Source organism: Tachysurus fulvidraco, chromosome 5, assembly GCF_022655615.1.
Source record: "Tachysurus fulvidraco isolate hzauxx_2018 chromosome 5, HZAU_PFXX_2.0, whole genome shotgun sequence".
Taxonomy (NCBI): Eukaryota; Metazoa; Chordata; class Actinopteri; order Siluriformes; family Bagridae; genus Tachysurus; species Tachysurus fulvidraco.
Genome location: NC_062522.1, coordinates 631,184 through 645,840, shown reverse-complemented (window position 1 = coordinate 645,840; position 14,657 = coordinate 631,184). Strand labels below are relative to the sequence as shown.

Below are 14,657 nucleotides of genomic sequence, written 5' to 3'. Positions count from 1 at the left end.
TGATGATGATGATGTCTGTGTGTAATCTGGTCAATATTCATGAGCACTGACTGGTGTTTGTTGTTGGTGTACAGACAGACAGACAGACAGACAGACGGACAGACAGACAGACAGAAGAGAGAGGTGTTTGATGCAGAAGCTTCCTGCAGAAATCAGTGTGTTGTAGAGCTGAATGAACCGCGCGAGCCGGAGAGGCGGGGGCGCGCAAGACCACCCTGCGATCGTTTGTGCGCGCACATACACACGAATCGCACAAGTGACAAAACTGTTGCTTCTGCGCGTTTTTTTCATACTGAAACATCACCGTGAACTGTTTTCGTCTGTGTGTGTGTGTGGTGTGTGTGTGTGTGTGTGTGTGTGTGTGTGTGTGTGTGTGTGTGTGTGTGTGTGTGTGTGTGTGTGTGTTAGTTTGTGTGTGAGTGTGCGTGAGAGAGTGGGTGTGTGTGTGTGGTGTGTGTGGTGTGTGTGTGTGCGTGTGTGTGTGTGTGTGAGTATGTGTGTGTGCTGTGTGTGTGGTGTGGTGTGTTGTGGTGCGTTTGTGGTGTGTGGTGTGTTTGCGTTTGTGTGTGGCGTGCGGTGTGTGTGTGTGTGTGTGCGCGTTGTGTAAGTGTGTGTGTGTGTGTGCTGTGTTGTGTGTGTGTGTGTGGAGGTGTGTGTGTGTGTGTGTGTGGAGTTGTGTGTGTGTGTGTGTGTGTGTGTGTGTGTGTGTGTGTGTGTGTGTGTGTGTGTGTGTGTGTGTTCAGCAGGATATGAACAGTAACAGAAGATATTCACACTGAGCAGCAGCGCGCGCGGAAAAATACTTTTAGTTAAATAATGAACAGAAAAGTCTAGAGATGGAGGGATTCCTGAATAAAGCTAAATAATTAAATAACACACAGTCAGAAGATTGTTCCATGGCACGCACGAGACGACGAGATCATCCTTCGGTGTGAATTGAGCTCGAGCTCCGGTTTAACGGAACTGCACTTTATTGTTTCAGGTGAGAACCGAGTTTATCTTTTTACTGCGTGTTCGGTTCGATTTGTACATCAGACCTCTGAACATAGTGACTGTGGAATGAGAGAATACTGGGTGGGAATACAGCTGTTTATATACAGCAGGGACAACAATCTGGTCATTAAATTATTATTATTATTATTATTATTATTATTATTATTATTATTATTATTATTATTATTATTATTAATTAATTAATTAATTAATCTGTAATCAATATGCAAATAAATGTTATTATAGAAAGAAGTAAACTGTCGGATTAACTACCAAAAAACAAACCACTCAGAACAAAGGCAGTAAACTGCACCTTGTATCTTTATTTGTCTTTTATTAAAGGTGTGTGTGTGTGTGTGTGTGTGTGTGTGTGTGTGTGTGTGTGTGTGTGTGTGTGTGGTTTTAATGAACTAACACATGGACTTTAATGGAGTAACACGATGCTCTCATCAAGGACCAATTATGTCCCCTTTAAATGATCAGATTAAACTTACACATCAAACCCTGATGTCACAGATAACTACAGCTTATTATCCTCATCAGATACAACCAATAAACTGTTACAGCACACAATAATATAACTGATAATGATTAATATAACTGATAATGATCAAATCAACTGAACTAATAATCATTTAGACTTCATAATCAACATTTAGACAAAAAAACAGAATCTCTTTTAATAAATGTTTTCAGATTATTTTTGTTCATTTTAACAATTATGCCTCAGAATAAAGGTTACTGATCTGAACTCTGTTTATCTTACAGCTGGTAATTTGGACAAAGTTCTTAGAAAATAAATTACTGTAAGTACATTATAGTTTTTAAAGCTTTTAAAACCCACTAAAGGATCTAAGGTGCTTCACTTTAATTCGTCAACACCAGTGACATGGGAAAGTGCAGCAGTGAAAGGCTTTCAGATTTTACTTTTATATTCCTTTTTCTGTCTGGATTCTTCACACAACAACAACAAAAAAAATCTCCTGATGTGAGACTAGAAAAAAATCACAAAATGTATTGTTGTGGATGTGGGAAAAATATACAAAAGGAAAGTGGACAGACCAACAGACAGGGCTTTATTAATAATTGTGTAGACATGTAGTGATTTGGAGATAAACAATAATAATAATAATAATAATAATAATAATAATAATAATAATAATAATGGAATGAAAATTTACATCAACAGACTTCTGTATCACCAAAAAAGCATCTTTTTGAGAAAAGTCCATCTTTATACAAAGGAAAGGAATTTTCTGAGTTTATTTATTTCTTCAGTTATGATGGTGAATGTTGCAGAAATATTGACGCAGTTCTTTAATACAGATCTCCAGATTCATGCTGTTTTTTCCTCCTGTAGTGTCTCTAGTCCTCTCGTCCTCTCACACTTCATTCTGGCCGGCCCCGTGTCCTGTAAAGGAGAGGAGGACTTCCTCTCTATTGCAGCGTCTCGTCTCAGCCACAGGAAGCGTGTGATTGGCGCAGCAGTGGGCGTGGCAATGGTGCTGGTGTTACTGGTTGCCATCCCACTATTAGTTCACAGCACTAAGCTGGGTGGAGTCGGAGGCGGAGTCGGAGGGACACATTATGAGATGCTGGGTAGCTGTAAGATGGTGTGCAACTCTCTCACGCCCAGAAATGAACTCACGCCCGTTTCCCCGCCTCCACATGACATCCCCACACGCAGGGCCGGAGGGAAATCCAGTTTCCGTGGGATTCCGGGCCTACCAGGACCACCTGGACCACGAGGGCCACCTGGAGATCCAGGTAAACCTGGTCCTCCGGGTCCACCGGGTCCAGGTCCTGGAGGATATGTCCCGTCATTCTACAGCCCCAAAATAGCGTTTTATGCCGGTCTGCGCAAACAGCATGAGGGCAGCGAGGTCCTGAAATTTGACGACGTGGTGACCAACGTGGGAAACTATTACGAGCCCACAACAGGAAAGTTCACCTGTCCTTTACCAGGGATCTACTTCTTCACCTACCACGTCCTCATGAGGGGAGGAGACGGGACCAGCATGTGGGCCGACCTCAAGAAGAATGGACAGGTACCATCTGAGTGTGTGTGTGTGAGAGAGAGAGAGAGAGAGAGAGAGAGAGAGAGAAAGAGAGAGAGTGTGTGTGTGTGTGTGTGTGTGTGTGTGTGTGAGTGTGTTTGTGTGTGTGTGAGTGTGAGTCCTCTCCATCTGTGATTGCTCAAAATATCAAAACATATTTTCATTGCTGACGTCACTCCATAGAGCAATGCTTTTAATTCCATACACTTGGTTTCTGTTTGCTTTATAAACTATACACAAGATATAGATATAACGTATAAACTCATAACCCTGACCATAACCCTGACCATAACCCTGACCATAACCCTAACCCTAACCATAACCATAACCCTGACCATAACCCTAACCATAACCATAACCCTGACCATAACCCTAACCATAACCATAACCCTGACCATAACCCTGACCATAACCCTAACCCTGACCATCACCCTGACCATAACCCTGACCATAACCATAACCCTGACCATAACCCTGACCATAACCCTAACCCTGACCATAACCCTGACCATAACCCTGACCATAACCCTAACCCTAACCCTAACCATAACCATAACCCTGACCCTAACCCTTACACAGTGTGAAAGCAGCAGCACAAACACGATCCAGACAAAACTAAAAAAATTCACCACTTCATTTTCCTCCTCTGCTTTGCCAAATAAACCAAAACTCCAGCTGACATCCGTCTCATTCGTGCTCCGTTCAACTTTTTCATGGTGATTTATTGTTTGTTCAGTTTGACTTGGTTGCCATGTCAACTAATAAATAAAAGCAGGCCAACCTCTGCTAAACTCTCTATACTATTTTTTAAAGTCTAATAGCATGACTTCTGCAGCATGACGTCTGCAGCATGACGTCTGCAGCATGACGTCTGCAGCATGACGTCTGCAATATTTAAAATACACACAATACACTTTATTAAGATGGAGTTAAAAAATGAGGACAGCATTCAATTTTTCAGCAGTTTATGATCCAGTGGCTCTTCTGTGGGATTAGACCAGACCATCTAGACTTCACTCTGTCTTGAGTTCCATGGTGGTGTCTCTCGTTCTCCAGTTGTTCTTCCCTGGAGCACTGTTGGTGGTTTCTAACACACTGATCCGTGTACAGCGGTTAATTGTTGGTCTGTTAACTTGGATGACAAAATCATCACTCAGTTTAATTTAACTGTTAATATATTTCTGCACTACAATCTGCGAACTATTCAGAATAATAAAAAGATTCTAAATTTTCTAAATTTTAATTTATTGAGAAAAAATTATCTTGTCGTTCATGAATTTTTTGCATGAATTTCCAGAATTAACCGTCCATGAATATAGTCAGGAGATCTGCTAGACCTCGAGACACCTTCACATTGTCTTTAGAAAAACTCTTGAGTTATTGTGACTGTGTGTTTCAGATCTTGTTGAAACATCATCTTCTTCACTGATGCAGTTTCTTGGCAGATGAGATGAAATTCTCCTATAATGCATCCTACATCACACCATGCTTCACTGTGGGTCTGGTATTTTTGGGATCATAAACACAACCTACATTCTTGATGAATATTTCCAGAGTCGTTGTTCCTTCTGCCCAGATTACATTGTCTCAGAAGGCTTTCAGCTCCACAGCTCTGTTCCTGTATTACAGCAGTGAAGTGTGAGCTGTAGAATAGAGATGATTGTGGTGCAGTTCACTGGTGTAACTGATGTTCCTGCTGCTTTCTGGTTGTCCTGCAACTCTTTTCTAATGACTGCCTTCTTCTCTCTAACCTTCTTTGTCTGAGGGTGTGAGGTGAAAGCTGAGGTTACGTGAACTTTCCACCTACAGACTACGGAAGTGTTTTACTGACAGAGATGATTAAAGTCTTTGGTATCTGACTCTGAACCTTTAGGGTTTAATAAAGTTGTTGTGGAGAACTTTAGGAAACTAAATAAAGAGAACTTTAGGAAACTGCTTCAACTTGGCATGATAGTTACTGGATGTGTAAAATCTTCCCAACCAACAGAACGCCTATAACCCAGGTACAATTACAACGTGAAGTTCCTTTTGCGACATGCTTTATTGTTTATTGTGTATTAATACTTACAAATTCAGTGGAGGTTGATATTTCAAGGCAAAGATATATTTTAAACAACAAAAACAGAAGTGTCTAAATATTTATTTCTTCTCATTGTCTATTGATCAGCCAGTAAAACTGGATTCGCTCAGTTTGATTCAGGGTGAATCTGTCCTATAGGACTCGTCCGATCCTCCGACACTCACACAACACAAACAGTTTTACTGCAGAATCTCTGTCGGTTTTCACCTCGTATCAGCTGCACACTTTATCGATTGACCAGCAGCTCCATTAAAGAGCAGGAAGATGGAGAGAAGAGACACTTTAACTTACTGTCTCACTGTCACACTGCTGCTTTCCATTTCTGCTTAATTATTTATGTGTTTGAGATGAGATTCACACACACACACACACACACACACACACACACACACACACACACACTCACACACACACACACACACACACACACTTTTTGATTCTCCACTGTATCTTTAGACTATCATTGTGCCCTGGGACTAGAACCCAAAATGACTAGAAGCCACATGTTTCTGGAGGCTCCAGCGTGCTCAGATGTTGTGGTGTTAATAACAGTAATTTTAACACCCTGATCGTGGAGAAACGTTGTCTCATGTCACTGTGTACTGCAACAGTTATATATGGTTGTAAAGACAATAAAAGCTTCTTGACTTGACTACTAGGGTATCTCACTAAATCCGGATCTGCTGGAATCACTCCACATTAATATGTATATAGTTAATAAGGTGTTTCAGAGGTTTGATCACTGTAAAAAAAAATGACACTGTAAACAAAGACAGAGCTATAAGGACTTAGTAAGTTAGTCTTAGCCACATAAAGTGCATCTGTACAACCTGGTGCAAGCAGTGCAGGACAAGACAGACAAGACAGACAAGACAGTGCAGGACAAAAGACAGTGCAGACAAAACATTACAAGACAATACACCAAAGACCATACACAGAAACAGCACCAGTGTACATACTGTATGTTCAACAATATTACATGTGCAGAAATACTGCAATGAACACAGTGTTATAACAGCAGTTACCTGAGATATTGTAAAGTATTGTGCAAAACAGCAATCGACTGGTGAACAGCATTTGTACATATGTGTCTTTATTGCCCAGGTGGCTGAGGGCTAAATGAAGGGCAGTTGCAATGGCATCGTCTGTGGAGCGCTTTGGGCTATATGAGAACTGTAGGGTGTCCAGTGAAGGTGGTAACTGGGTCTTGATGTGCCTCGTAATGACATTCTCTAAGCACTTCATAATGATGGGTGTGAGTGCGACGGGACGATAGTCATTGAGGCAGGACACTGTAGACTTCTTTGAGACGGGGGCAATGATGGTTGTCTTGAGGCACGTAGGAACAACAATGCTGTTGAGGGAAATGTTGAAGATGTCAGTAAAGACATCCGCTAGCTGTTCTGCACATTCCCTGAGCACCTGCCTGGAATGTTGTCTGGTCCTGCAGCCTTCTGTGGGTTAACGCAGAGTACCTGGTCGTTGGGGGGAGGGATGGTCTTCTGTGTGTTTACATCAACACACACACCACCACTGTGAGTCTTAACGCACAGAGTTACATTTCTGTCTGCTCTACACGAGGTGACCCATCTAGCTGAATGGTGACGTCCGTAACTCTGTCGCTGAGCCACGTCTCCGTGAAAACAAAGACGCAGCAGTTTCTAAACTCTCGCCATGTAGAGCATTCGAGACTGATGTAGTCCAGTTTATTGTCCAAGGAGCAAACATTGGAAAGTAGAATGGACGTGAGAGACGGCCGGCTAGGGTTTGTTTTTAGCCTAGCACGGATGCCTGCCCGCTTACCGCGCTTCCGCTTCCTTGTGCACCGCTTTCGGTGTCCCCTCTCCTGGTCTCCGGTGTCAGGTTACGCCGAGGTCTGGAGGCCTGGTGACTCTGCAGTAAGCCGATTTCGTGAAGTCTTTCCAGCACATCGTCGTGCAGGTTGGTTGTTGCACGATTTCTGTATTTTATCAGTTTCTGGCAGTTATATACATGGACATCGCTGTCTCTGGTGTCCATGTACTGGAAATAGTCGGGTTAAAAAACAAAAATAAAACCGTAAAAACGTAAATAGCACCATACTGAATCCGGAGTGGCCGCTGCATGTTACTGCCGTGTCCCCATCTTAGATGTAGTATTCAGCCTGTAGCAGAATATTCTGGATAAAGAGAGGAGAGATGGTGTAGAGCAGGACTGAGCTGATGGAAGCTGATCTTCTGATGCAGATGTGATGTGTGTCACTGTCAGTCTGTGATTTTAGGTAAATCATGTGAATAAATTTTGTTTAAATGATCTGGAGGTGTGAAAGACAGAATAATAGACAGTGTTGTGGACTGAAACAGTAGGAGAGAGAGTGAGGGAAGATGGAGAGATGAGCAGAAGAGAAGAAGATGGATGGCTAATCAGAGTAAAGCAGACACAGAGGTCGAGTGAGAGAGTTACAGCGAGGCCACGATTACAGGCTCCATCAGATAGGCGTAAGTAAGACAGATGAGCAGAAAAAGGACGAGGACAAAGTGGACACGACTCAATGTCTGTTTCACAGAGAGAGAGATGGATTAATACACAACACATTACTCAGTGTGAGGGACAACGTTAACCTCGTTAACATAATTAATACATCGTTCACACTCTACTGCGTCGTTACTAGTGATGGAGCAGTTAAGTGTTTCAGTAGTTACTGATACTGACATGAGTCTTAATCAATGACATCAATAAACATTGTAATGAACATGTGTGTGTGTGTGTGCACGAGCGTGTGTGTGTGTATGTGTGTGTGCACGAGCGTGTGTGTGTGTACACGAGCGTGTGTGTGTGTATGTGTGTGTGCACGAGCGTGTGTGTGTGTACACGAGCGTGTGTGTGTGTATGTGTGTGTGCACGAGCGTGTGTGTGTATGTGTGTGTGCACGAGCGTGTGTGTGTGTACACGAGCGTGTGTGTGTGTGTACACGAGCGTGTGTGTGTGTACACGAGCGTGTGTGTGTGCACGAGCGTGTGTGTGTATGTGTGTGTACACGAGCGTGTGTGTGTACACGAGCGTGTGTGTGTGTGTACACGAGCGTGTGTGTGTATGAGTGAGTGTGTGTATATGTGTGTGCTTTTACAATACAAGGCTCAATACCTACATCTAGCTCCTTTATTTAGTTTGGACTAAGAGATGACATTTTGACATTGATGAGTTTTGAACACACTGAAACATAAGAGCAAGTATCCCTCACACGTATCCCTCACACGTATCCCTCACACGTATCCCTCACACGTATCCCTCACACGTATCCCTCACACATATCCCTCACTCGTATCACACGTATCCCTCACACGTATCCCTCACACGTATCCCTCACACGTATCCCTCACACGTATCCCTCACACGTATCACTCGTATCCCTCACACGTATCCCTCACACGTATCCCTCACACGTATCCCTCACACGTATCCCTCACTCGTATCACACGTATCCCTCACACGTATCCCTCACACGTATCCCTCACACGTATCCCTCACACGTATCCCTCACACGTATCACTCGTATCCCTCACACGTATCCCTCACACGTATCCCTCACACTTATCCCTCACTCGTATCACACGTATCCCTCACACGTATCCCTCACACGTATCCCTCACACGTATCCCTCACACGTATCCCTCACACGTATCCCTTACACGTATCACTCGTATCCCTCACACGTATCACTCGTATCCCTCACACGTATCCCTCATATCCCTCACATGTATCCCTCACTCGTATCCCTCACACGTATCCCTCACACGTATCCCTCACTCGTATCCCTCACACGTATCCCTCATATCCCTCACACGTATCCCTCACTCGTATCCCTCACACGTATCCCTCACTCGTATCCCTTGTATCCCTCACACGTATCCCTCGTATCCCTCACATGTATCCATTGTATCCCTCACACGTATCCCTCACACGTATCCCTCACACGTATCCCTCACACGTATCCCTCACACGTATCCCTCACTCGTATCACTCGTATCCCTCACTCGTATCCCTCGTATCCCTCACACGAATCCCTCACATGTATCCCTCACACGTATCCCTCACACGTATCCCTCACACGTATCCCTCACACGTATCCCTCACTCGTATCCCTCGTATCCCTCACACGAATCCCTCACATGTATCCCTCACTCGTATCCCTCGTATCCCTCACACGTATCCCTCACTCGTATCCCTCGTATCCCTCACACGTATCCCTCACACGTATCCCTCACACGTATCCCTCACACGTATCCCTCACACGTATCCCTCGTGTCCCTCACACGTATCCCTCACACGTATCCCTCACACGTATCCCTCACACACGTATCCCTCACACGTATCCCTCACACACGTATCCCTCACACGTATCCCTCACGCGTATCCCCCACACGTATCCCTCACACCTGTGGACATTTCTCCTCACCTGTCCAGTCTACTGCTGCTGCTGATCATGATGTAGTTTTATGTTGTGGACGTTTGTCAGCTCTGTTGAAGATGCAGTAAAACCTCCTCTGGATATTTTCACAGTTTGCAGTCTGTGTTGCTTTTGGTCATTATTCATGAAAAGCCCCAGAAATCTGTAGTTGTCTTTTCACATCGTCTATTCATTAGTGGGGTAACAATCACATAGTGCCACCTGGGGCCCTGTTTATAGAGTGAATACACACAAAAACAGGTCTGAAATGTGTGTACACACAACCTCCGCTGAATATTCACAGGAGTGGGAATTAGTGACACCCTGAGGATGTGTGGAGAATTTCAGCTAAGTCAGTGCTCACACATCCACTTTACATTACATGTGACGCAGTAAAGCACTACAGTCTTGTTATATTATTGTTATTAACATATATAACAAACTAACATATTTGCAGTCTACAATGTGTTCCAATATTTATGGCATTTATTAAAATCAAGAGAATGAGATTGATCTCAGGGGGCCATCAGAGGCTGTAATCAGAAGTTGTAGTGTTGCCCTTGTCACCCCCTGTTCAAGGGCCTGGAGGTGAGACACAGTGTTGTTCTGCATAACTGACCCACAACCTAATTACCCAGTTCTCGTCTCTATTTCTTTTAGTTTATTGTGTACTTTTCTCTTGTTCTCTGAAACTAATTATATTTGCTTCCTATTCACATTGCACAAAATTCTTTAAAAAAAAAAATCTCCATCATTGTCAGATCTACTTCACTCGAACTCCACTGGTACAGCCTCCATTTAAATATGTATGAGGTTATTTGCACCGAGTTCAGAACCATAAATGACTGTCGTCGCTGTTTAAACATTAAAATCTAAAGTAAATGAAACAGCAGTCACACAGTGATTAGACATAGTAATAACTGCGAGATTAATTTGTGTGTGTGCCCTGTGATGGGTTGGCACTCCGTCCAGGGTGTATCCTGCCTCGATGCCCACTGACGCCTGAGATAGGCACAGGCTCCCCGTGACCCGAGACGTTCAGATAAGCGGTAGAAGATGAATGAATGAATGAATGAATGAATGAATGAATGAATGAATGAACGAATACATTGATTATTGGAGAGAAGCGGAAAGTTCACACACTTTTTACTTTTTCTTTAGTTTCAAATCCAGAGACTGTATTGGAAAAATAAATGACTAACAGACTCGGGGGTCATTAATTATTATTACTGGGGTATAAAGACAAATACGTAGTAAAAGGGAACGAAACTATTTAATTTTTTTAAAAGTCAAGAGAATAAAATGTAATAATAGAGAACCTCTGTAAAAACATTTAGACAGCTCTATCTCCTGTCCCCTACACAACAGCTCTAACTCCTGTCCCCTACAAGACAGCTCTAACTCCTGTCCCCTACACAACAGCTCTATCTCCTGTCCCCTACACAACAGCTCTAACTCCTGTCCCCTACACAACAGCTCTAACTCCTGTCCCCTACACAACAGCTCTAACTCCTGTCCCCTACACAACAGCTCTAACTCCTGTCCCCTACACAACAGCTCTAACTCCTGTCCCCTACACAACAGCTCTAACTCCTGTCCCCTACAAGACAGCTCTAACTCCTGTCCCCTACACAACAGCTCTAACTCCTGTCCCCTACAAGACAGCTCTAACTCCTGTCCCCTACAAGAAAGCTCTAACTCCTGTCCCCTACAAGACAGCTCTAACTCCTGTCCCCTACACAACAGCTCTAACTCCTTTCCCCTACAAGTTCCACACATCTTTTGCATGAAATTTAAATCTTGCTGGAAAAAAATCTGGGAAACTCACTCACTCACACACACATACACACTCACACACACACACACACATACACACACTCACACACACACACACACACACTCACACACACTAACACACATACACACACACACACACACACTCTCACACACACTCACACACCTATTTTATAAAAATTACTGTAAAAAAGGCCATATAAAGTGTTAATAAAAGACAGATTGTTAGTGGAGTTTGTGAGAACGTACAAACTGCTGAAGAGAATAATTTAATGTAACGAGTGAATCCTGTTTGTGTAAAACTAATAAACTGCTGAAGAAACAACTGCTTCTACTTTCATCTGTCAATCTCTCTGTCCATGTTGTCCCTTCTGGTTAATTACATTCTGATAGACAGGAGATGTTTACACACACACACACACACACACACACACACACACACACACACACACACACACTTACTCACACACACACACACACACACACAAACAAACATCATGTCAGTTAAACTGCAGCTAATGAGTTTACATCCTCTAATTATATCGTTCATGTGGTTCATGATAGGAGTGTTAGGTCACATTAGAGTAAGGGGCTCCTTCTGCCTTATCTCTCTCTCTCTCTCTCTCTCTCTCTCTCTCTCTCTCTCTCTCTGTCTCTCTCCCTAACCCCCCCTCTCTCTCGCTCCCTTTCTCTCTCTCTCTCTCTCCCCCTCCCTCTCCCTCCCTCTCCCTCTCTCTCTCCATCTCCCTCTCTCTCCCTCTCTCTCTCCCTAACCCCCTCTCCCTCTCTCCCCTCTCTCCCTTTCCCTCCCTCTCGCTCTCTCTCCTCTCCTTCTCTCTCCTCTCTCTCTCTCCCTCTCCCCCTAATAACCCCCCCACCCCCCCCCCCCTCTCTCTCTCTCTCTCTCGGGGCCTCTCTCTCTCTCCTCCCTACCTCCCCTCACTCTCCTCCTCCTCTCTCTCTCCTCTCCCCCCTCTCCTAACCCCTGAAAACACCATCACTTCCCTAACCTAAGCCCGTCCCATCCCTCTCATGTCCTCCCTACACCCCCTTATCAGCGCTCTCTACCATCTCCCGAACCACCTATCACTACATTATCCTTCTTCTCCCTCTACTCCTCTCTCTCTCTCGTCTCCTCTATTTCCCGTCTAACCCTAACTCTATCCCCTAAAACCAAGCCAACCAGCAACCCCCTCTCCTCTCCTCTCTCTCATCCTCTCCTCTGATCTCTTCATCGTCGTCTTCCTCTCTTGGCTTCTCTTTTACCGGTGCCTCCTCTCTCATCTCTTTGTATCCCCTTTTCCTCTCCACCTCTCTTTGCTTACTGTGTTTTTGTTGGCCTTTAAACAGTGCAGCCTAAAGGTCGAACCTGTACAAGCGCTGAGACGAACGTCAGTGAGGTTTTGTGAAGAGGTTTAGTAAAGGACAGCCGCTGTCTCTCTCTCACACACACACACACACACACACACACACACACACACACACACACACACACATACACACACACACACACACACACACAGCGTTATATTACATTAATGTAACTATTGCAATTACAGATATAGAATTGCTTGTGACTTGTGACTGTTCATGTTTCAGCTGGCACAGTTAATGAGCAGTAACCTCACAACTAGCCTTGAGAGAACAGAGAGAGCGAGAGAGACGAGAGATAGAGCATGAGAGTGATGAGTGAGAGAGAGAGTGAGAGGAGAGAAGAGAGGGGAGGAGAGAGAGAGAGAGCGAGTGAGAGCGAGAGAGAGAGTGCGAGGATTCATGACGAGTTTGTACACTTCTAGATAACAGGAAATCACACTGCCTCGGTCTACGACACACAGGAACTGGATGAGACAGCTGATGTCCACACTAATATGTTTTCCTTTGAAAACGTATATTTTTCTCTCCGTTTTGACCTTTAGTCCACACGGAGACGGCGTTTTAAGTCAACCAAAACTTAGCTGTTGGAAAACGCCGTCTTAGTGTGGACTGTGAAGACGGAGGCTTTTGAATACTGTGACGTATTTTTAGTCATGTGATGCAGTCAAAAGTACATAAAGGCCTAGAGGACATGACGCAGGTCGTTCCTCATGCGCAGTAGGGAGATGTACTGTTAGCATTAGCATACATTTCAGTGTGAATGAGAAACTTTTGGAAAACGTTTGAAAATGATGATGTGGATGCGGAGCGTTTTTAGACGTAAACTCCGTTTACAAATATATCCTGATTAGTGTGGACATGTCCTCAGTGTTCCTGAAGAGAATATAAACTATTATTTATTTCATCAGATATCGTTCATCCAGTGTGAAGCTGTAGTGACTATCATAAAAAAGTCAAATGATCATTTTCAGGTGAACTTTAATATCAGCAGAATTCACTGTGTTCATGTGGCAATAGTTCTCTCTCTCTCTCTCTCTCTCTCTCTCTCTCTCTCTCTCTCTCTCTCTCCCCTGTTGATGTACATCAGCTCTTCGGTGGATAATGGGCATGATCTGTTCCTTCTTTTCTTTTTCTCTCCATTCTTCAGTTCTTTTCTTTCGTTTGTGCTGTATGGAGAGAACAGAGTTGTTTACCAGCCCTTTCTTCTTCCCACTAGTGCTGTGTGAATGAATGTGAACGTGTGTTTATACCTTAGTAAGGACCAGACGTCCCCCACGACCGTCCTGACCTTCTAGTGATATTCTTAAGGAAATCATCAGCTTTTAAATTGAATGATTCTTTTTTTCTACTAAGGTTAATTTAGTTAGTTTAAATAAGTTTCATTTATTATTTATTCCAATTAAGTCAAAGGAAAGTCCTCACAGGGGTGTGTGTGTGTGTGTGTGTGTGTGTGTGTGTGTGTGTGTGTGTGTGTGTGTGTGTGTGTGTGAGAGAGAGAGAGAGAGAGAGAGAGAGAGAGAGAGAGAGAGAGAGAGAGACTGAGAGAGAGACAGAATGTGTCTGTGTGTCTCGACATCAATGTCATCGTCAGAATGACTAAATGGACAACATTCTCAGCTGGAGACGCATTAGACATGTTTGTGTACGAGCAGCAGGTGAACCACAGCACAGATAAAGACTTCACAATCCGATGCCACATCAGGAGGAACTTTAGAGATTTCCCAACAATTATCCCTTTAAACTGATGGCAAGCTGTTAGTAACAGACCCTTTATAGTGCAAGCTGAAAGAGGACACTGCTCTTAGTGAACACTGTGTCCATGAAGCAGGCTTGATGGTCTGCAGCAGTGTTTAGGTGGGTGGGACATGTCATATTAACATCTACATGAACTCCAGGACTCAAGGTTTCACAGGAGAACATTGTCCAGAGCATC

At 43.8% G+C, this 14,657-nt stretch overlaps 1 protein-coding gene across 1 annotated transcript in view; it reads left to right on the top strand.

Moving 5' to 3' along the window:
- The first annotated feature begins 698 nt into the window (after positions 1-698).
- c1ql4b (complement component 1, q subcomponent-like 4b) overlaps positions 699-14,657 on the top strand; it is a 19,670-nt gene continuing 5,711 nt past the window's right edge. The window contains exons 1-2 of the mRNA XM_047814054.1: positions 699-982; positions 2,354-3,041. Of these exons, the coding sequence (XP_047670010.1) occupies positions 2,493-3,041 (549 nt within the window). The 5' untranslated portion in view covers positions 699-982; positions 2,354-2,492. The remainder of the gene's footprint in view (positions 983-2,353; positions 3,042-14,657) is intronic.